The 18,248-nt window shown below is 54.7% G+C and overlaps 10 protein-coding genes across 10 annotated transcripts; 7 read left to right on the top strand and 3 right to left on the bottom strand.

Moving 5' to 3' along the window:
* Positions 1–2,656: 2,656 nt before the first annotated feature.
* DACRYDRAFT_50428 (uncharacterized protein) lies at positions 2,657–4,415 on the bottom strand (the record flags this gene model as incomplete). The annotated part of the gene is made up of 5 exons (XM_040774988.1): positions 2,657–3,167; positions 3,218–3,708; positions 3,758–4,223; positions 4,271–4,329; positions 4,380–4,415. 5 exons carry the CDS (start codon positions 4,413–4,415, stop codon positions 2,657–2,659), a joined length of 1,563 nt encoding a protein of 520 aa, XP_040630260.1.
* Positions 4,416–4,656: 241 nt separating this feature from the next.
* Positions 4,657–6,226, bottom strand: DACRYDRAFT_78276 (Ebp2-domain-containing protein; the record flags this gene model as incomplete). Its single annotated transcript, XM_040776329.1, has 3 exons — positions 5,541–6,226; positions 5,342–5,478; positions 4,657–5,293 (listed from the first exon to the last, which is right to left on the bottom strand). Exons 1-3 carry the CDS (start codon positions 6,204–6,206, stop codon positions 4,657–4,659), a joined length of 1,440 nt encoding a protein of 479 aa, XP_040630259.1. The 5' UTR covers positions 6,207–6,226.
* A 181-nt stretch (positions 6,227–6,407) lies between these two features.
* On the top strand, positions 6,408–7,442 carry DACRYDRAFT_65586 (uncharacterized protein). Its single transcript, XM_040775790.1, has 2 exons — positions 6,408–6,444; positions 6,491–7,442. The coding sequence occupies exons 1-2, from the start codon at positions 6,419–6,421 to the stop codon at positions 7,335–7,337; spliced, it is 873 nt and encodes a 290-aa protein (XP_040630258.1). The 5' UTR covers positions 6,408–6,418; the 3' UTR covers positions 7,338–7,442.
* A 263-nt stretch (positions 7,443–7,705) lies between these two features.
* DACRYDRAFT_115537 (AMPKBI-domain-containing protein) lies at positions 7,706–9,243 on the top strand (the record flags this gene model as incomplete). The annotated part of the gene is made up of 3 exons (XM_040770026.1): positions 7,706–8,421; positions 8,471–9,149; positions 9,205–9,243. The coding sequence occupies 3 exons, from the start codon at positions 7,706–7,708 to the stop codon at positions 9,241–9,243; spliced, it is 1,434 nt and encodes a 477-aa protein (XP_040630257.1).
* A 342-nt stretch (positions 9,244–9,585) lies between these two features.
* Positions 9,586–9,918, top strand: DACRYDRAFT_106520 (uncharacterized protein; the record flags this gene model as incomplete). Its single annotated transcript, XM_040768281.1, has 1 exon — positions 9,586–9,918. One exon carries the CDS (start codon positions 9,586–9,588, stop codon positions 9,916–9,918), a length of 333 nt encoding a protein of 110 aa, XP_040630256.1.
* Positions 9,919–9,937: 19 nt separating this feature from the next.
* Positions 9,938–10,559, top strand: DACRYDRAFT_21553 (uncharacterized protein). Its single transcript, XM_040772445.1, has one exon. The coding sequence runs from the start codon at positions 10,119–10,121 to the stop codon at positions 10,341–10,343; it is 225 nt and encodes a 74-aa protein (XP_040630255.1). The 5' UTR covers positions 9,938–10,118; the 3' UTR covers positions 10,344–10,559.
* A 277-nt stretch (positions 10,560–10,836) lies between these two features.
* DACRYDRAFT_115536 (ribosomal protein L1) lies at positions 10,837–12,488 on the bottom strand (the record flags this gene model as incomplete). The annotated part of the gene is made up of 3 exons (XM_040770025.1): positions 10,837–11,918; positions 11,972–12,238; positions 12,292–12,488. 3 exons carry the CDS (start codon positions 12,486–12,488, stop codon positions 10,934–10,936), a joined length of 1,449 nt encoding a protein of 482 aa, XP_040630254.1. The 3' UTR covers positions 10,837–10,933.
* A 929-nt stretch (positions 12,489–13,417) lies between these two features.
* Positions 13,418–15,197, top strand: DACRYDRAFT_106518 (uncharacterized protein; the record flags this gene model as incomplete). The annotated part of the gene is made up of 12 exons (XM_040768280.1): positions 13,418–13,528; positions 13,596–13,764; positions 13,812–14,075; positions 14,128–14,259; positions 14,310–14,354; positions 14,404–14,416; positions 14,465–14,593; positions 14,650–14,669; positions 14,723–14,772; positions 14,822–14,847; positions 14,902–14,940; positions 14,993–15,197. The coding sequence occupies 12 exons, from the start codon at positions 13,418–13,420 to the stop codon at positions 15,195–15,197; spliced, it is 1,203 nt and encodes a 400-aa protein (XP_040630253.1).
* A 170-nt stretch (positions 15,198–15,367) lies between these two features.
* DACRYDRAFT_21552 (Thioesterase/thiol ester dehydrase-isomerase) lies at positions 15,368–16,372 on the top strand. The gene is made up of 8 exons (XM_040772444.1): positions 15,368–15,419; positions 15,467–15,494; positions 15,540–15,565; positions 15,618–15,681; positions 15,730–15,743; positions 15,795–15,966; positions 16,015–16,080; positions 16,129–16,372. The coding sequence occupies exons 1-8, from the start codon at positions 15,390–15,392 to the stop codon at positions 16,269–16,271; spliced, it is 543 nt and encodes a 180-aa protein (XP_040630252.1). The 5' UTR covers positions 15,368–15,389; the 3' UTR covers positions 16,272–16,372.
* Positions 16,373–16,811: 439 nt separating this feature from the next.
* DACRYDRAFT_21551 (uncharacterized protein) lies at positions 16,812–17,388 on the top strand (the record flags this gene model as incomplete). Its single annotated transcript, XM_040772443.1, has 1 exon — positions 16,812–17,388. A coding segment is annotated over exon 1 (364 nt), but the record flags the coding sequence as incomplete, so codon positions are not given.
* Between the last annotated feature and the right edge of the window lie 860 nt (positions 17,389–18,248).

The following is an 18,248-nucleotide window of genomic DNA, read 5'->3' as shown; positions in this document are numbered from 1 at the left end:
CACCTCCGCGGAAGAATTTGATAGCAGAGTAGAGCATGAGGACAGAGCACCGAAGACCCGGCGAGTTGACCTTGGTTCGGACTGTCGGAGAAGAGCCGGTCGGGAGGGCCATCACGCATTCCAGACCAGCAGGCGAAGGAGCTGAAACATGAAGAAAGAGGCCCGATCGAGTCAGATGAAGAGCACGGGAACTATACAAGGCCTATCATTGGTAGTTGGCTATCAAGTGGTCGTAAGAAAGAAGAAATTACGGGAGGAGGATGAGTGATGACGGTGTTGAGGCTGGGAGGAGCAAGCACAGAGTTGAGGCGCCAATTTGCCAGCCGGGTATCGCCTAGGGTCCAACGGGCGCTTCTCTCCCGGTTAATTTGGAAATAAAAGTACTAGTACTTAGTTCCGCCAGTCAGCAAACTTCCGCTTGCACCCGAGTGGCTGGGCACTTAATATGAATATGCCATAAAAGGAATCAGAAAAGGAAAAAGACTCGGTGACCGTCCCTAAGAAGCAGGCGCTCGTCAGCGTAATTATCCTGCCAAGCACCTAACAAAGACCCTTTGACTGTGCATTGTCTACTCATCCTTATCATCGAAGGCGTCGAAGCCAAGGAGCAGCCGATTCTGGAAGTTACTACCTCATACTCGTTCTGCCTTTTCCTGCAGGTATCGTGACAGAGAGACGCCCCTCGCTCCACTGCAAAGTTATTCCCCGTTCCCGTCGTAGCACCAGCTCTGGAGTCTCCTCATCCTCAAACGAACTCCTCGGATAAACGGCTCGGGGCGACTCGGGACCCTGCCAGGGGATCGGTCTGGGCCCAACTAGAACACCGCCACCGAACACACTAGTGAGCGAGCTTACGTAGTCAGGGTCTGGCCGGAGACGAATTTCCTGACGATCGGAGCGAGATCGGCGTACGGATCCTCCCGACCTAACTTTGGAGTGCTGTTTTCCATACGTGGACTAACGTTCGGTGTTCCCGATCTCGATTGAGAGACATTATTATTCTACCGAGGCTTATCATCATATAGCAACGGCATTCCATCCATTCACACCTCATTGTGCACAATATCCTCGAATCGGTATCATGTCGGCCGAGCAAGAAGCAAGTCAGATCCTCCTAGTACACCACCGTCCATATCTCCCCGGTATCCTCCTATCCCGTCTCGCACTCACATCTCCCTCCACCTCCACGAGCACCAACCCATCCACTTCCCAACCTCTACAGCCAGATGCAGAAAATAGCGTCCCATGGCTACTCAGTAACAAATACTTCACAGCGCCAGTGTACTTCCAGCTCCAACCCCTCGCTCTCCCTCCTGCGGCCCCGCTCTTCCCCCCAGAAGTAGACGACACCCGTGCCAGAGCTGTCATCTGGCTTTTCTCCAAGTCCGAGGTGCGTCTCCCCTTGTTCACGAGATGGCTGATGATTCATATAATTGGGTTATGGGTAGCATGATCCCGCGTTGTTCGACAAGCTCCTACCGGCGTTCGACGCCCACGGAGCAGAAGTAAGGCTCGCGATTGGCCTTACCCCCTCCAGCGGTGAACCAGGTTCAGCAGCTGCGCCGGTCACTGGGCAAGGGATTGACCCCGGACGGGGAGGCGTGCGAGGGAAGGAGGCAGACGAGCTGGAACAGTATTTTCTGGAAAGGGAGTTCGAGTTCGTTGATGCGGATGCCGAGGCGGAGCTTCCTGAGGACGGACTGCACTATGGTACGCTATGTCGGGTATATATGTGGGAAAGCGTTGATTGCCTGATCTTCGATGCATAGATGTTGTCGGGTTGCCGAGGGTGCTCGAGAGCCTGGGCACCGTCATGTGGCCATCGATGGTCGCTAACCCGAATGCGAATGCCAGAAAGTTGGATCTATCGCTGTTTTCCGAAGAGCTGGAGGAGGAGGAAGAGGAAGACCCGGAACTGGAGGCAAAGGTCGAGCAGACGCTGAAGACGCTAAAGGAGATGACAGTGGGTACGGATACGTTCGAAGGTAGGCTGGCGCTGGCGGAGTTCCAGCAGGAGGCGAGAAACGAAAGGGAGGCGCTGGAGGCATGGTTGGATGCGGATGACGAACCCGGGGAGGTGATCACTTCCTCTTCTGAGAAAAAGGAAGAGGAGCGACCGCTTGCTGGGGAGGAGTTCGGCGAGCTCGTCAGTGCTTCTAGTGAGGGGGACGAGTGGGTCAAGCTGGAAGAAGCAGAAGCCGACGAGGAACCGGGCTGGGCAGCATTGGAGGAGGGAGATGACGGCCTACCTACAGAATCGGAGATCGTCCGTGCTCAGCTGGAGATCTTTGGTCCTCCCCCTCCCTCTGTTCCTCCTTCCTCTGGCACAACGGCTCCCCTTGGCTCGGAAGGAGAGGCGTTCGACCTCACCTCTGCTCTGGGGGCGCTGCAGAGTATGCGAGAGGAGATTAGGGGAATGAAGGATGATAGGGAGAGGCATCGGGCTGCAGCGAAGGTCGCACTTGGGCTGGTGAGGGGGTTGGGCTTGGACGAAGGAGAGGTCGAGGATATCATGAGGCATGGATGACGGTGCCACGGGGTGTTGGACGTGCGCGAGGGTATTAAGACAAGGAATGTAACGTCATGCATCTTATTTCATAGTCAGACTATCGATGTACCTATTGTATACGAAGAAACGATTACACTGTGATCCTCCTCACGCCTTGGCCGGAGCCTCGCCCGTCTCCCCCCTCGCCGCCTTCCCAGCAGGCGTCTCATCCCTAACGCCCGACTCTGAAAAATTCAAGATCCCGCCTTCTTGCAACTGCTGGACGATCTTCTCCGCAGGCTCAACCTCCATCCCCTCAAGCACCTTGTTGACGTTCTCCAAGCTCCCGCTCTGCAGCGCCTTCCGGAGTTTCTTAGGGAACCCCTGCCAGATATCCCACCGCTTTTGCAGCCACATCCGGACTTCTTCCACATCCGGCCTCTCTCCCTCTTCGAGCCCTTCATAGTTCACTTCCAGCGCTTGACCAGGAGGCGGCGGCGGCCCGTCAGGGATGTTAAACGAGATTGAGTTGACGCCGGACTCGACTTGCAGCTGAATCGTCTCCTTCCCCTGGGAGGCAGAAGCGCGGTTTGCAGCTACGCGTTGCTTCATCAGCCCATACGTGTCGTTGACGTCTTTCATAAACACTGCTTGGGCATTCTGGTGCCCGCTTGCCATCCTGTATCCATGTAAGCGTCGTTGGCCGCAATAGGAAACTGGGAGACGTACCGGCGGAAAAACACTGCAATCCCGTCCTTGCCCAGCTTCTCACAGTACTGAAGGAGCAACGCCTGATGGACACAGGACTTTGCATACTTGGTGTCGTTCCTCATCTCCGCTAGGTATGCAGCGCCGAACAGTGCATCCAGGGCTCCAGCGGCGAGGACACTGTTGTTCTCCTGCAAGAAATGGTAGGATTCGTCATATTTTCCCACTCCAATACGTGAGAACTTGAGCAACGCGGGGCTCAGAGCGGGCAGCTCGTCGTCGTCGTCATCGTCTTCATCATCGTCCTCGCCGGGCTCATCGGCTTCGTACCCGCTCTTCTCCTCCTGGTTGGGGACGGGCGTCGGGGCGTCTTTAGGAGTAGCAATAGGGGCCATAGGCTTGGGACTGTTGAGCGTCTCGAACGACGTTTCGGTCGTTTTGTGCGTCTTCTTATGCTTAGGCGCGGCTTGAGACGGCGCTATCTCGACGTCTTCAACCTTGTGGGGCAGATACTGCGCACACCGAGTCAGCGTCCGTTCCATCCGAACATCCTAGACGTACATGACTGTCAAACCCTTCATGAATGTCGTCGCTCGTGATTTTAGCATGCGCTTCCTCGTTCAGCGCCTGCAGCTCCTCCTCGCACTCCTTCACTCTCTTCCCCAGCTCCGCCTCATGCACATTAAGCTCTTTCACAAGCGCCGTCTCCAGGCTCTGTTCGTCCTTCACATCAGTGCCTTTCTCCCGCACGTCCTCCCACACTTTGTACAGCAGCGACTCCATCATCTGATCATAAGACGGTGCCTTCGGTGCACCGGGATAAGGTGCAGGACCGTCAGGTGACGGCTGCTTCTTGAGCCGTTCGGTGAGGGAGGAGAACTCCTTCGGCCCGTTGGTAGATACTGCGCTGATGAGGGCTGAGATACGCGGGAGGATGATGTTGGACGTCTTGATCTCCTCGCCCAGTTGGGCGATCTTGTGCTTGCGCGCTTCGCGCTTCTCGTGGATGTCGCGTTGTTTCCATCTGCTCGGGAGATGAATACAACATAAGCATGCAGGAGAAGTGTTGCATACCGAATAAGAGACTTCTTGTCGACGTTAGGATGTCCCTCGATGTCAGAGTCGTCCGACAACTGCATGTCCCCATAAGCGCCCAGATGCGCTCATTGGACGACTTGCTTACCTCCAGTTTGTCCCACTTGGAGTAGTTCAGAGGCATTTTGTACTCTGTTGCTGTTTGAAGGAACGAAGGGTATCTGGTGATGTTGGTCTTGTGGTTCGGAGTTACGAAGTCGAAGGTGCTAGCAAGTACCCTTTATGACAGTGTGCGCATGGACACACGGTAAACCCGTTTCATCGGGCAAATGTTCCTGTAACAAGAAAAGAGCATGAACCAAGTCAATATCGTGCGGAGAGTACTAATGATGGATATCGAGTACAATAAACAGCATTAAAATGCACTAATTCGACCTCATAGCAGCACGGCGACTCTTCCCAGGTCTCTGACTTCCGCCCCTACCACGTCCACCTCTGCCACCCCCTCTGCCACCTCTGCCACCTCTCATACCCCCCCTGCCTCTCCCACGTCCCGCACCAAAATCGTCCGTGCTCTCCCGGGTATTCTGCTTGCTCCTCCTCCCCCCTCCAGCCCCAAGGCGGAACTTATTATCCCTCTGCTCCCTGCTAATCCCCGGTTTACCCCTCCCCCTCCCCCGCTTCGCCGGGTGATCAGCAAGCGCGTCCTCCAGGGCGATATCAAACTCCTCATCAGCCATCCCCCCATCTCCATCAAGCGCCCCCTTCCGCTTCCTTTTCAAACTCTTCAACCGCTCCCCAACGTCTTTCTTTTCCCTCTCGCGCTCTTTGAGCTTCTCGACCTGCACCTGTTTCCCAAACTTCTTCAGATCTCGCTGTCGTTTTTTCTCTTCGGACTTTTTGATCCCCGCGCGCTCGTCGACCAGCTTGGACCGGACACGCTCCATGTGCGCATCACTTTTCACCATCTCGGCATAGTAGTCGTTAGGCCGTGTAAAGGGTAAACTGAACTTGACCGCGAGGTCACGCGAGTGCTCCACGCCCCATAGTGCTTGTTTATAGCTAGTTATATTAGCATACGCAGGAGGACCAACCCAGGGGAAAGCTCACAATTGCAGCTCCCGATCTAGGTCATCGTCCGGGTCCTTGACCTCATCCTCCATCTTATGCGGGTAGGTAACAGCAAGCGTCTCAGTCCAGTCCATGTCCTTGAGCTCGATAGTTTCTCTTAGCCGGCGCATCGCTGGCTACAACGGGCAACGAGATGAGAATGACATTATTTGATGAGTTTGAAGAAATGATGACGCACCTGGTTGTCGATCGTGACCTTTTGCTTGGGGACCGCGTCCTCGTCCACTTCGCCGTCGACGTCGTCTAGCGCGATCTCCTCTTCTTCTTCCTCTTCATCATCATCATCGTCGTCGTCATCTTCTTCCATGTCATTCGCATCCTCATCCACTTCGCCATCATCCTGGTCTTGCTCGACATCCACCAACTCGGGCGCCTCGTCATCCTCATCCTCCTCCTCCCCGTCAAGCTCGTCTTCGTCCTCCTCCCCATCAGCAAGAGCCCCAAGCTCCCTCTTAGCGATCTCATCCAGCCCATCATCCCCCAGAGCCTTAACAAGTCTCTCCATCCCCTTTAGGTCATCTTCGTCTTCCATCTCCTCCTCCTCCTCCTCCTCCTCCTCCTCCTCGTCGTTGTCCTGGTCGTGCTCTTCCTCAGCGGGTGCATTATCAACCGCTCCTTCCTCTGTCTCTTCTAAGGCAGTAGGAACAAACTCCTCATCCTCGTAGTCCTCGTCTGGTTCGACAGGAGAACTAGCCAATAAAAAAGTCGAACCCTTCACGATCTTCCCCTTCCCCCCCCTTGCTCGCAGTCCATCTTTTCCCGCCTTCCCCTTGCCCTCTTTCCCAGCCTTCGCAACCTTAGCTGGTTTTTGATTTTGCTTTCGGTCTTCTTGCGGACGAGGCATGGTTCGCCAACTGCTTTCTTTTTGCCACAGAGCGTGCGGTGAGCCTCAGGAAAAGTCGGTTCAGGGCAATTTCATTTTCTCTCTGCACGTGATTTTTGCTCCCGCCAGGGAGGCATCGCCACTGACGAGCAGACCCTGGAGAAGTCAAAGTCAGCAGAAGTCTGCCGTGCTTGCTTCAACATTGTACATCTCCCCCTCATAAAATATCCACCATGCCTCGCGCAGAAGTCGGCACTCCGTAAGCCCCCTCCCTTCGCGCCTAACCCCCCACTCACCCCTCACAGGAAATACCTCGCCAACAAGATGAAGTCCAAAGGGCTGCAACGACTCCGTTGGTACTGCCAAGTCTGTAGCAAACAATGTCGAGACGAGAACGCGTTCAAGATGCACGCCTCTAGCGAGGGACACATGCGGCAGATGCTCGTGATCGGACAGAACGCCAATAGGCATATCGCCGATTACTCCAGTCAGATGCAGCACGATTTTGTCCAATTGCTCTCGAGGAGACACGGGACGAACCGGGTCAAGGCGAATAATGTTTATCAGGAGTATATCCAGGATAAGGAGCATGTGCATATGAACGCTACACGCTGGGTGACGTTGTCGGAGTTTGTGAAGCATCTGGGGAGAGCAGGGATTGCTAGAGTGGAGGAGACGGATAAGGGCTGGTTCATTGCTTGGGTGGATAATAGCCCTAAGGCACTGGCGAAGGCGGAAGCGAATATGAAGAAGGAAAGGGAGGAGATGGATTCTGAGCAGAGGGAGAGGAAGTTTTTGCAGTTGCAGATCGAGAGGGCCAAGGAGGAGAGTGGGGAAGGGAGTGGGAGCGGAGAGGGGAAGGAGCTGAAGAGAGCGGAAGGGGAAACGGTGAGGCTTTCACTTGGTGTTAAGCCTCCAGAAGGGGAAACGCCTGCAGCGCCTGCCCCTGCAGCGACAGCGACAGCGCCGGTCGCGCCAGTCAAGTTCAACGTGTTTAAGAAACCGCTGCTGGGTGGGAATGCGCTCAAGGGAACGTTGAAGAGTGCGCCTGTGACTGTGCCTGTGCAGGGGGAGAAACGGAAGATGGAGGAGATGAGTGTTGCTGAGAGGTTGATGTTGGAGGATATGGATCGGAAGAAACGGAGGGTTTGATGGGTGTGGATGTGGACGTTGTGGGTTTGATGTGGGTGTGGGTTGTGTAGATCAGTGTATAGTGCTTGTTACAGACAGGATGTACAATGTATGACTTGATGTAGAGATGAAAGGGGATTGGTCGTCCTTGTAGCTAAAAGGGGATGGACGTAATTGTAAGTGAATGTCATCAATGTCATCTGATGGTTGATGAAGGGAGCTGATTGGAATGATGTGATGATGATCAGCGATGGATAGGGGGATGAGTGAGTGAAATGAGTAAAGGGGTTGAATTGAGTAAAGTGAATCACATGGGTCATAGTGGGACATGGGTATTAGTCGACACTCAGGGTGGCTAACTCTTATTCACACCTCTACACTCTACCACCATGGGATCTGCTGCATCATCTCCCAGGCGCACAACTTCACCTCCTCCTTTCACATCCGCAGACTTACACAACACCGTACTCCCACAACAATCACCAACAACACAGAGACATCATGCTCACACTCTTCATTCACCTCCTCAACCAGCTCAACCTAGGCCTATCCCACCTACGACTGCTCACCCTTCCGGTCTAGGACCAGACGGTCTCCCAATCACAGACATGCGTACTCTAGCAGGTTCAGACTCCCCTTCTCCAGGTTATCGTACAGACCCAAGGAGGAAAAAGAGTCTTGAATTACCCGACCTCGCTTCACTCGCCCTTACCCCAGTTAGCGTACCCCCGCCTTCTGCTCCAAGGCCGAAAGAGAAGTACTCTGAACTCACGTACGGGTACCCCCCGGGAGCGAGTAACGTCACTACTCCTCCATCGGGGAGGAAACGGAAAGACCAGCCACACACGCATGAGAAACGCCGTGCAAGTGCACCGGCTACAACCCCACCCGTCGTAAAGGAGGAAGATGTCCCCCGTCCGCCGAGCCCGGGAATGGGACTCATCTTCTCCCATTTACCGACGGGGTTGCCAGAGCCGGAGGAGGAGGAAGAGCTGGGAGGGAAGGGGAGGGAGGTGACGTTCCGCTGGGAAGGAGCGGGGAGGGAGGTGCTCCTCGCTGGGAGCTTTTTGGCAGATTGGCAGGGTAGGGAGAGGCTTATTTGGGAGTACGCACACCCCTATCCTACCCCATACTCCATACTAAGCCCTACTCAGCGCATCCCAGAACGCGCACACATACACCCTCCCCCTCCGTTCAGGACTGCACAGGTTCAAGTACATAATCGACGGCGACTGGCGCTGTTCCACCTCATACGAGACCGCTACTGACCCAGCGGGGAACCTTATCAACACCCTCTCCGTACCCTTTCTCCCTCCGCCCTCGCCGGCCCCGTCCGTTCCAGGGACGAAAGCGAAAGTGGGACTCGTTAGCCCTGCACCGCTGGTTATCCAGACACTCCCTAGCCCAGACTCCCGCACTCCCGCGAACGTGAACGTGAACGCGAATACGAGCCGCCAGCCCACCCCCACTCACCCACTACGTCAGTCCGTCTCGGCCGAAGACGCCCTCGGCGGGAGGTGGGACTCCAACCCCCGGTGCGACATCGTCACGGACGCCTATTCCCCACTCTGGACCACAGTCCCCCCTCCTATCCTCCAGTCCCTCTTTTCCTCCTCTTCGGGCCGCGCACCGGCCCTCCCCCCTCCTCCCGCTCTGCCCAGACATCTAGAACGGGTGATACTGAACGCTGCAGATCGACCTGGAGGCCAAGCGGACGGGGAAGATAACTCGATCCTCCCTTTGCCGAATCATGTAGTTTTGAACCATCTGACCGCGAGCGCTATTAGAGGGGGGGTGATGGCTGTGGGGATTACGGGACGGTATGGGAGTAAGGTGAGTCTTTTGATTTGGGGGTTTTGGGGCGAGGGAACTGATGGTTTGGGGGTAGTTGGTGACGACTATTTATTATCGGCCGGTGGAACTGTAGGCCACGTGGGGGAGGAGGGGAGGGGAGGGGTGAGAGGGAGAGGAGGGAGGCGGGAGAGGGAGGGGAGGGAAGAGGGGGAGGCTGAGTGGAGTAGTGTGAGGCGGGGGGGGGAACAGGGGAGGGAAAGTACGAGGGAAGGACGCGGAAGGGAAGGCAAGACGGTAGTAGGGGGAGGCAGTGGCGGCGAGAGATGCTGACGAGAGGAAAAAAGAGAAAGCCTCTGCGTCTCTGCGTCTTTGCGTCGATGTGTTGCGTTCATCTTAACCCTGGATACCCTGGATACCCTGGATCTTGCCGGATCTTGCCTGCGTCTGGCTTGGATCGAGTGTGCGGCGGACAACGATGCTGCTGGTGCTGGTGCTGGTGCTGGTGCTGGTCCTGGCGTGGGCTCGGATGGCGGCGAGTGGGCTGGCGGGCTGGCGAGTTAGCGGGCTAGCGGGCTGGGTCGACTTTCGCAAGGGATGTGCGAGCGGCTGGGGCGTTTGGTACTCGAGCGCTCGAGCACTGGGTCACTCAAGCTCAGGCACTCAAGCACTCGGGCACTCGGGCACTCTGGCACTCAAGCACGAGCACTCAAGCACTCGGGCACTCAGACACTCAGACACTCAGGCACGACCGAGCATGTTAGGTCTCAGGCACTCCGGCACGAAGGAGCACTTTAGGTATCAGCTCTGAGAGGACCTGCACCTGTCAGAGCCGTGCATTTCACAGGAACACGCAATCAGGGCAGCGCTCCAAGTCCCAAGTCCCAAGTCTCCAATCCCAAATGAGAGGGATAGGCACGCCTGAGCAACGGATTCGCCTACGTAGACGTACGCTGAAACCGTACCTGGGTGGACGCGCGATTTTGCCTTGCTTAGAGGGAAGCACGCAGAATGGAGCATGAAGTTCTCGGCATGCGTCTGATGCTGTCCTGTCCTGTCCTGTCCTGTCTTACTCACTCAACGACACCGGAAAGCACCAACACTACGCCGCGCCACGCCAATCGACCCAGGAGCGTAACATCCCCCTCGAACTCGGGGAGTCAAGTCTCGAACTCCAAGAGCAACAGCAAACGCAAGGTCGAACATCCCAGACAAACACGACCTGCTTTCAAGTAAACGTTGGTCGACTATTCCCTTCTCACGGCTTTCCGGTCCGGTTCCCGGTTCCCTGTCTCCCTCCTGCTCCTGTTCACCTTTCCGGTCTCGAGAACGAACGAACAATCTTTTTCCTCTTTACCTCTTCCTGCTTCCTTTCCCCCTCTCTCTTGCTCTTGCTCTTCCTCTCTTCTCTCGCAATAGATGTTTAACGGTTGGAAATCGTCTGGGCTCGTCTTGATCCACCCTCCTATTCCTAACTTCCTCCTCTTCCTCCACTATCCATTATCCTCTAACACCTGATCCTCTCCTCTCCTGCTCCTGCTACATCTTCCCCTCCACCATTTGATACTTAGGCGCTTCCGACTCCTTCTCCCTCTCCCTCTCCCTTGTCTTGTCGAAATTCTGAAACTGGCTGTATCTGTTAGCTTGAATAGATGGGAAATCTCGATTTTTTATCCTTTTTTTCTTGTTGGGGGACGGGTGGGGGCGTTGTTCATGGATGAGAGAAAAGCGTACTATGGATTATTACCCACTATCCAAACGTATGACACGATAGTGACAAAACTACCAAACCCGCCGAGGTCAACTACCACCCCACCGCGCGGCGGTCAATCATCGATCCTCTTCTTACCCAGGACCTTCCTCTTAGCTCCCTCAGCAGCAGACCCCTTCCCCGCCCGCTGAAGCTTCGTCTGCAACCGCTGGACAGACCCGCCTTTCTTACTCTTCTTGTCTACTTTCTCTACTGGCTTAGGGTTAGAGAGCGCAGCGGGGAGGACGGGCTCTGACTCTGTCTCCTGGTCGGGTTTCTTGCTCTTCTTTATCTTCTCGGGTTTGGACTCGGCTGCAGCGGGCATGGCAGGTTCGGATTTCTTGCTCTTCTTACTCTTCTCAGGTTTTGGAACTTCGGCCACATGCGCACTGGCCTGGGGTTTCTTTGCAGATTTTGGTTTCCCGCTGGAGACGAGCGAGAGGGGCTCGAGGTCGGCTTCTTCTTGCACTGTTTTGCGCGGCTTTTTCGTGTCGGTCTTTTTTGGTTTGGGCGGGGCCGGGGGCTCTGTTTCTGCTTCCTCAGCTTCGGCCGCATCATCATCATCATCCTCATCGTTCCCAAAACCAGTGAACTCCTCATCATCCTCCTCTTCATCCTCAACAACCTCCGCCTTCTTAGCCGCCTTCTTGGGTTTCTTTGTCCCACCCTCTTCCGCCGCCGTCTCCTCGGCCTTCCGTTTCTTTCCCTTCTCCTTCTTCTCCTTCTCCAACGCTTTCTTCTCTAGGACTTCCTGCCTCGCCGCATCCAAGCTCGGAACGCTAAACCTCTCCTCTACGCTGCAGCTCCAAACAGGGAGAGCCGTGCTCCGTCCAGTCTTGAGACTCAGGCTCAGGACGTTCTCCCACTCCCCTTCGATGTGCTTCACGATCGCTGGCAATGCACTCGTGAGGTTGGCAACGATCTGCTCCGGGGTGTGCGAGACGGTGCCGAGCTTGATCGATACGCATGTTCCGGCGTTCTGGTGCATGTAGGTGGAGGAGACGGCACGTGCGAGCTCTTTTTTCAGGTCTTTGGCAGTCAGGTCAACCGGTACAGGTTGTCTAATTACGGGTTAGAAGGGGTTGGAGGAGGGGGGAGGGGAGAGAAGACGCACTTTTTAGCATCGAAGAACATCTTGCCCAAGAGCGCAGGGAGGAGGGGTACGATCCGCTGATCGGCCAAGAACAAGCCGTGCTCCTTGAGCAGCTGTCTCCGGGCTTCGAACGGCTTGTGTTTCCCTTTCAGCTTCGCTACCCCCACGACGCGAGAGATGAAGTTGATCTTGTGCTCCGCGATCAGGTCTTTGTACTCTCGTTGTGGGTCTTTCGTCAGTAGGCATATGGATGTCTCGCGCGGGTCGATGACGGGATGGATTAATGGTCTGCGTATATACTCTTAGATAGGATAGTCTGACAGTTCCAGAAAAGCACGCACATCTTAATCGGCTTCACTTTGTGTGTTCTGGGTATCCGCTTGGTCGCAACAACCAGCCAGACCACATCCTGCTTCTGGGGTAAAAGCTCGTCCTCTTCCTTCTCCTGCTGCTTGTGCACATACGCTGCCAGGGCCTTGGCAGCTAACAAAGCCTGATCTTGAGATACATGGTCGTCGATGAGAGTTTCTGCCACCATGGCTTTGGGTGTATATGAGGAGAGTTGATTTGGTGACTTTTTCGCGAGGGTCCTTTGCACGGATTTTTGGCCAGGCCGAGCGGAAACAAATGATAATTTTCTCCGGGCGCTCCGCCGGCGCTTCTTGCAACACTTACCACTGCAACCGTCAATGGTCAGTATGTTGCAGCAATCATGACGTCCAGGACCTGATAACTTCTTGGAATGCCGTGACTTCTTCGACAAAGTGTCGATCTTACAATCAGACGTTGCTGGCGATTACAACCTTCTTCGCGGATCACCACAAGTGTCTCCAGTGTTCTAGGACTGCGACCAACTGTGAACAAATCTCTGATGCTCTTCAAGAACATACCTTGGATTCTCTAGACAACTCTCATCTTGCTTCAGCATTGGATTTTGTCTTTGCCGAGGGCTGTTCCTTCAGGCAGCAACAGCCAGCGCGATGTTTGCTCTCCAGCACAATGCTCCTCCACTTTTTCACGCTTCCGCTAAGGTGCTTTATCTCATTCTAAGCTCCAGCGGCATGATGTGCTGGATATATTATCGACATGCTGTTCCCCAGTGCATTCCACAATATTCTCTCGGTATGGTAACTCCGCTCTGAACAACCTCATAGACCGCGCTTCTCCTCTGATTCAGATCAACTGCACTTCCCGTGTCGTTATCCAAGATCCTAGAGCGTCAGAACACACAATTCCGCGGTCTCCTTCTCGGCGTAAGAGGTTCTTATGGCAATTTTGCGCACGTGATGGTTATTCTTGAGAACTTCTGAGCACCTGGTACGCCTCTAGCATCCGGTTGAACACCGATCCTTCCCGCCGCCCTCTCATAACACTCTACGTTCTAATAGGACAGCAGCCCACTGGATAAACCATGCCCACTATCTACTTGAATGGCTCAAGATATCTGATTTGGAGACTGGACGTCAAATGCGCCTCACAACGCGCCCGAGTCCAACACGCAGTGACGCAGAAGCCGACCTGTCTATCTCCTCGCTGATAGACCCCCAGCCATCCTATCAGCTCTTCTCGTGGTTCATTGTTATCAACGTCTCTCAACAGGATATACGTCTTACCCCTTGGAGCTACTATCCTATTAAACCGGCAGCCTCTCCTAGGCAAGCTGTGTCGCTACCACCTGGCCGCCTCTGTCCAACAAAGGGGCACCGCCGAAGTTGTTTTGTTGCCCAACATGTCCACGTCTTCGGTCTCTGGTGCAAACTACACGCTCCCTCCTGGCTATACTGGCACCCTGGACGATTATGTACAGTCTATCTGTGAGTTGCATGACTCTTATCTTTTGCTGACTAAGAACGATTTCTAGTCAATGCCGGCTATTTCGATATGGTCGCGACGGCAATAGTAATATTTGACACGGTCATTATCCTGGGTGACGAGATTCACCTCGTCTGGCAAGGCCGCTGGGGTCTTCCAACTATCGTTTATTTCCTCAATCACTACGGAATTCTTTTCCAAGCTCTCCTAAATCAAGTCGCAGTCAATGATGTCTACTTGTCTCCTGAACATTGTCTACAATGGAATCTCGCCAGTAATTGGTTCATTCCCATTATTATGATGTTTGCAGAAGGTTGGCCGCTTCCTCGAACGTTTGCGATCCCACTCACTGATCGATGCCCCAGCCATGCTTGTCTTCCGAATTACAGCTTTGCATGAGAATAACGTCAAAGTGTCGATCGCAATACGGACACTGTATTTCGCATGCTCGGGCATCATGTCCCTTCTTACGGGATTGCTGCTTGACGGCGTTGGACGTAAGTACGCAGGGTTCATTTCTCGTCTTGTCTAAAACGGCGTGTCGCAGCATTCGCGAGTGCAGACGGCAGTGTTCTTGCTTGCGATATCAGACGTGCGTCGTTGTTCTTCCAATTTAATGCCAGAGCTCATAAAATCTGCAGAACTCGGCGAGAAGTGAGCACTATTCTGTTGATCAGTGCAGAATATCTAACGGAAGTCTAGCATGTTCTATACAATTTGGATCCCTAGTCTGGTCTTGGAAACAGTCCTCGTGTTGATGACACTAGCCAAGAGCCTGGCACATCGCCGCAATGGATTGAGAACCCCCCTCCTGGCCGTTCTAGTGCGAGAGTGAGTCTCTTCGGTCTCAGGTCCAAGCCCTATTACTGATTGGACTCAATCTACAGCGGATTTATGTATTTCTTCAGTTGGTCAACCATGACCTTTGAATTGAATATATTATCTGACGAGAGCTCACAGTTGTGTTTGGTGTCATGCTCACTAATCTTGTGATCTGCATGACCGTTGAGGTGAGCACAAGCGTCTAGAAGTTCATTGCGAACTCTCAACTTGACCTAGGATGTCTATTATGCCCTTGTTTCACAGTATGAATATTCACAAAACGTTATTTGGATGTACACTGATATTTTCTGAATCAGCCGACTCACCCTCTGTGTTTCGTCCATCCTGTCTTCAAGGTGTGGACGGACCTCCTTTCCCAAGCTTCAGAGCTCACACGAGTGTCATCAGATTGTTCCTCCACCTACGTAAGACGGCATATCAGTCGCCCGAAGGATACAGCACCCAAAATACAGACAAACCGCCATCGCTGGTCGAGAGTGCAATAAGTGAGCCGCTGTCAAATTGGCTCGACTTCCATGAGCGAAATGGGGAAGAAGGTGATCGGGAAGGCCTGGAGCGTTCAGAGAGCAACCTAAACGGGAAAACCGAGTAATATCTAAACGTAGATAGAAGGTTTGCTCGACCTAGTTCACTTATACGTAGCAACTAGTTGGAAGGGTGGCAGAAGAGAATCGACTCGCAATTACGGCATTAGGTTTACGCACCGGTTATGTAATTCCACCGGTATCCTTGCACCGAATGCACGGCCCCAGTTGTCCCTGTCCTGTTCCTCCTGCTATTCCTCATGGCGGCCATCAAGCGCTTCACGCTGAAGGTCAGACTTCTCAAACCATATCCATCTCCAAACTAAGGGCACTGTAGGTATGGCAGTCCTTCCTTGCCAACGCTGGTACGCAGTGTCAAGGAGTGAGGGAACCGATGCTGACCTGCTCAGGGCATGACGCGAACGTCTTCGGCAAAGTACGTTCTCTCACTGGCGTCCTTTCCATCCGCAGTCACTCAACGCCTGCAGCTGGAATTCCAGAAAGTCCGGCCGGGCGAGGTGGTAGTAGCGTTGCCCCTGGAACGCAAGCATCGTACGCCTCTCAAGCCCATATCCGCTCAACCTCTCACCTAACACTCAGTAAATCGGAACATGGTATCTCCGGCCTCGCGCACTCTCCCCCCTCTCTGATCGTATATCTGGTAGACGCTACACGGGGGCGTGATCGTCTCCCTGACCGATACGCTAGGATCGATGGCGCTGACCACACGCGGGCTGTGGCAGACGGGCGTGAGCGTCGATATCCACACTTCCTTTCTCCGCCCTGCGGGCGTGGAGGGCGACGTGATCCACGCGATGGCTAGGGTGGAATCCTTTGGTGCGGAACTGGCCCTTGTTGCTGCTAGTTGAGCTGATGATCGGATAGGGAAGACGCTAGCGAGCACACGTGTGGAGTTTTATAATTCCCAGGGCAAGCTTACTGCTTTCGGGAGTACGTACTTCCACCTGCGCAGGGCAAATCACTCACTCACACTGGTAGGTCATACAAAGTTCATCGGAGCGTCATTGGCGAGTCACAAGAACGTCAAGTTCTCAGAAGACGGGGAGACGGTAATCGAAGGGAATGATGACGGGTACACGCCTCCCGAGGGAAAGGGGGAAGGCCCGGAGAAGTCCCCTTGAACGGAGAAAGATGGGAAGAACAACTCTATCCGCTTGTCATCCCGCACATGCGAGGCAGCGCACTCCGCCCTCGCACTGGTAATAATAGATGCGTGTCTCTTGCAGGATCTGCTATTGTCAGAACTTGGCGCATCACCTAACAACGAGTGCCGCGCCCATCTACCCGAAGACGTTTATCAACAGTGGCTAGACTGATGACCGCTGTGCGTATCCTCGCCCTTCTCTTCTGGTGCTCTTTGCACGACCCTCACGGCCCACTACGGGAGGGCGGTGTCCCTAGCCTTGCCTTGCTGGGTATAATAGACAACCTAGCGATGAGGGAGGAGGGACTACTTTGCCTAAACCGGGAGGGCTGATGATGCCCTGTGCGGTCTAGGCACTGGATACCTCAGCCAACGCAGAACGCGGAGGTTCTTGTAGGGATATGCTGATGATGAAGTGAAGGATATGCGTATAAAACGGGCTTTGAACGGTGGAGTGGGAGAACAACAAAGGCGAGAACTGCAACAGCCGAGTATCACCCAGTCCCATCGCACATCGCACATCCAAATCGCAAATCACATATCACATATCGCACATCGTACAACGTATCATGCGCCTCTTTCTCCTGCTCGCAGGCACCGTCCTAGCAGACCAAACCCTCCTGCCCCATCTTCAAGCCGCCCTTTCCGCCCCACTGGACAGTATCAAGTCCGCCATCTCTGACGCCTGGTGCGGCGGCCAGCCGTGCCCCGGGTACATCGCCCTTCCAGGAAAGCCGGCTGCTGCTGAGAAGGGACAATCTCCTGAGCCGGCTAGACCTGTAGAGGCGGCGTGGTGCGGCGGCCAGCCTTGTCCGGGGTATCTGGCCGTCCCCCCGTCAAGCAAGTTCGTTCAACCGGGTGAACCTGACAAGCAGCTGCAGGAAGACAGCGTCCCCCCGAAGCCTGAGACCCGAGAGGAGGAACATACCCTAGGCCTGTTCTTTACCCAAGGTGGCTTTTCCTGCCCTGGCGGATGCTCGCCCTACACGACTCTCCCAGGTGCAGAACCAGGGAGCACGCAAGCTCCAGGTCCTGTCTCGTGTCGGAAAGACGAGAACGAGAAAGAGTCGCCTGTCGATGAAGCTACGCCCAACCCTAGACCTGGCGAGGAAGCGTGGTGTAACGGCCAGCCTTGTCATGGGTACTTGGGTGTCCCGTCTGCGCCGGGGCCGGGGGTGACGCCCGAGCCGGCAAAGCCTGGGGAGGAAGCGTGGTGCAATGGCTATGACCGGCCGTGCTCCGCTTCCGTTTCAGTCCCGACATCTTCTGCGCCAGCAGGCGCGGAGCATCCAGAGGTCACACCGCACTCGCAGTCGCACGAGCAGACCAGTGCCGGGGAGGAACCGTATCCCTCGCAACAAGGACCTCACTCACACTCTCATCAACCGCACTCGCACTCACATCATTCTCATCCACAAAGTGACAGCTCCAAACCCCCACCAACGCGGTTCAGTTCCCTCCCCCCAGGCTCGTGCGCAGGCGGGAAATGCCCGCCTATCACTTCCCTCCCTCCTGGAGGTGGGGGGGTAAGTTCCGAGCCGGAGCCGACTGGGTATGGGGTTGAGAGAGGGAGGCATGGGGAGCTTTAGTGGAATGGGAGGGGAGGGAGAGACTTCAGGGCTTGAGGGCTCCAGGACTTTATGCTCAGTTGAGGGTTGAAGCTTGAAGCTTGCGAGCGTTGAGCGTTGATAGATTGGCACGATATGTAGAAAAGGAACAAGTTCATTCGCCTGCTCGGCACATGGCGTGAGATCCGAATTACAGCAAGCTAAGGATCAGGAAACAGAAAACGGGAGAGGAGAGACAAATCGTCCATGCCCCAGTCCGAGTCCGAGAGTTACCGCAAGTGTGATTTAGCACCCAGCGGTCTCACATGGGCAGCCTATGAGACGTCAGTAGGTGTGGTGAGGGAGGAAGGAGAAGGGGAAGAGGACGGACAGAGGATATCGGCACA

This window comes from Dacryopinax primogenitus, assembly GCF_000292625.1.
Source record: "Dacryopinax primogenitus strain DJM-731 SS1 chromosome Unknown DACRYscaffold_6, whole genome shotgun sequence".
Classification (NCBI taxonomy): Eukaryota; Fungi; Basidiomycota; class Dacrymycetes; order Dacrymycetales; family Dacrymycetaceae; genus Dacryopinax; species Dacryopinax primogenitus.
The sequence above is the reverse complement of the archived record's forward strand: the minus strand, read 5'-3'. Positions and strand labels throughout refer to the sequence as shown.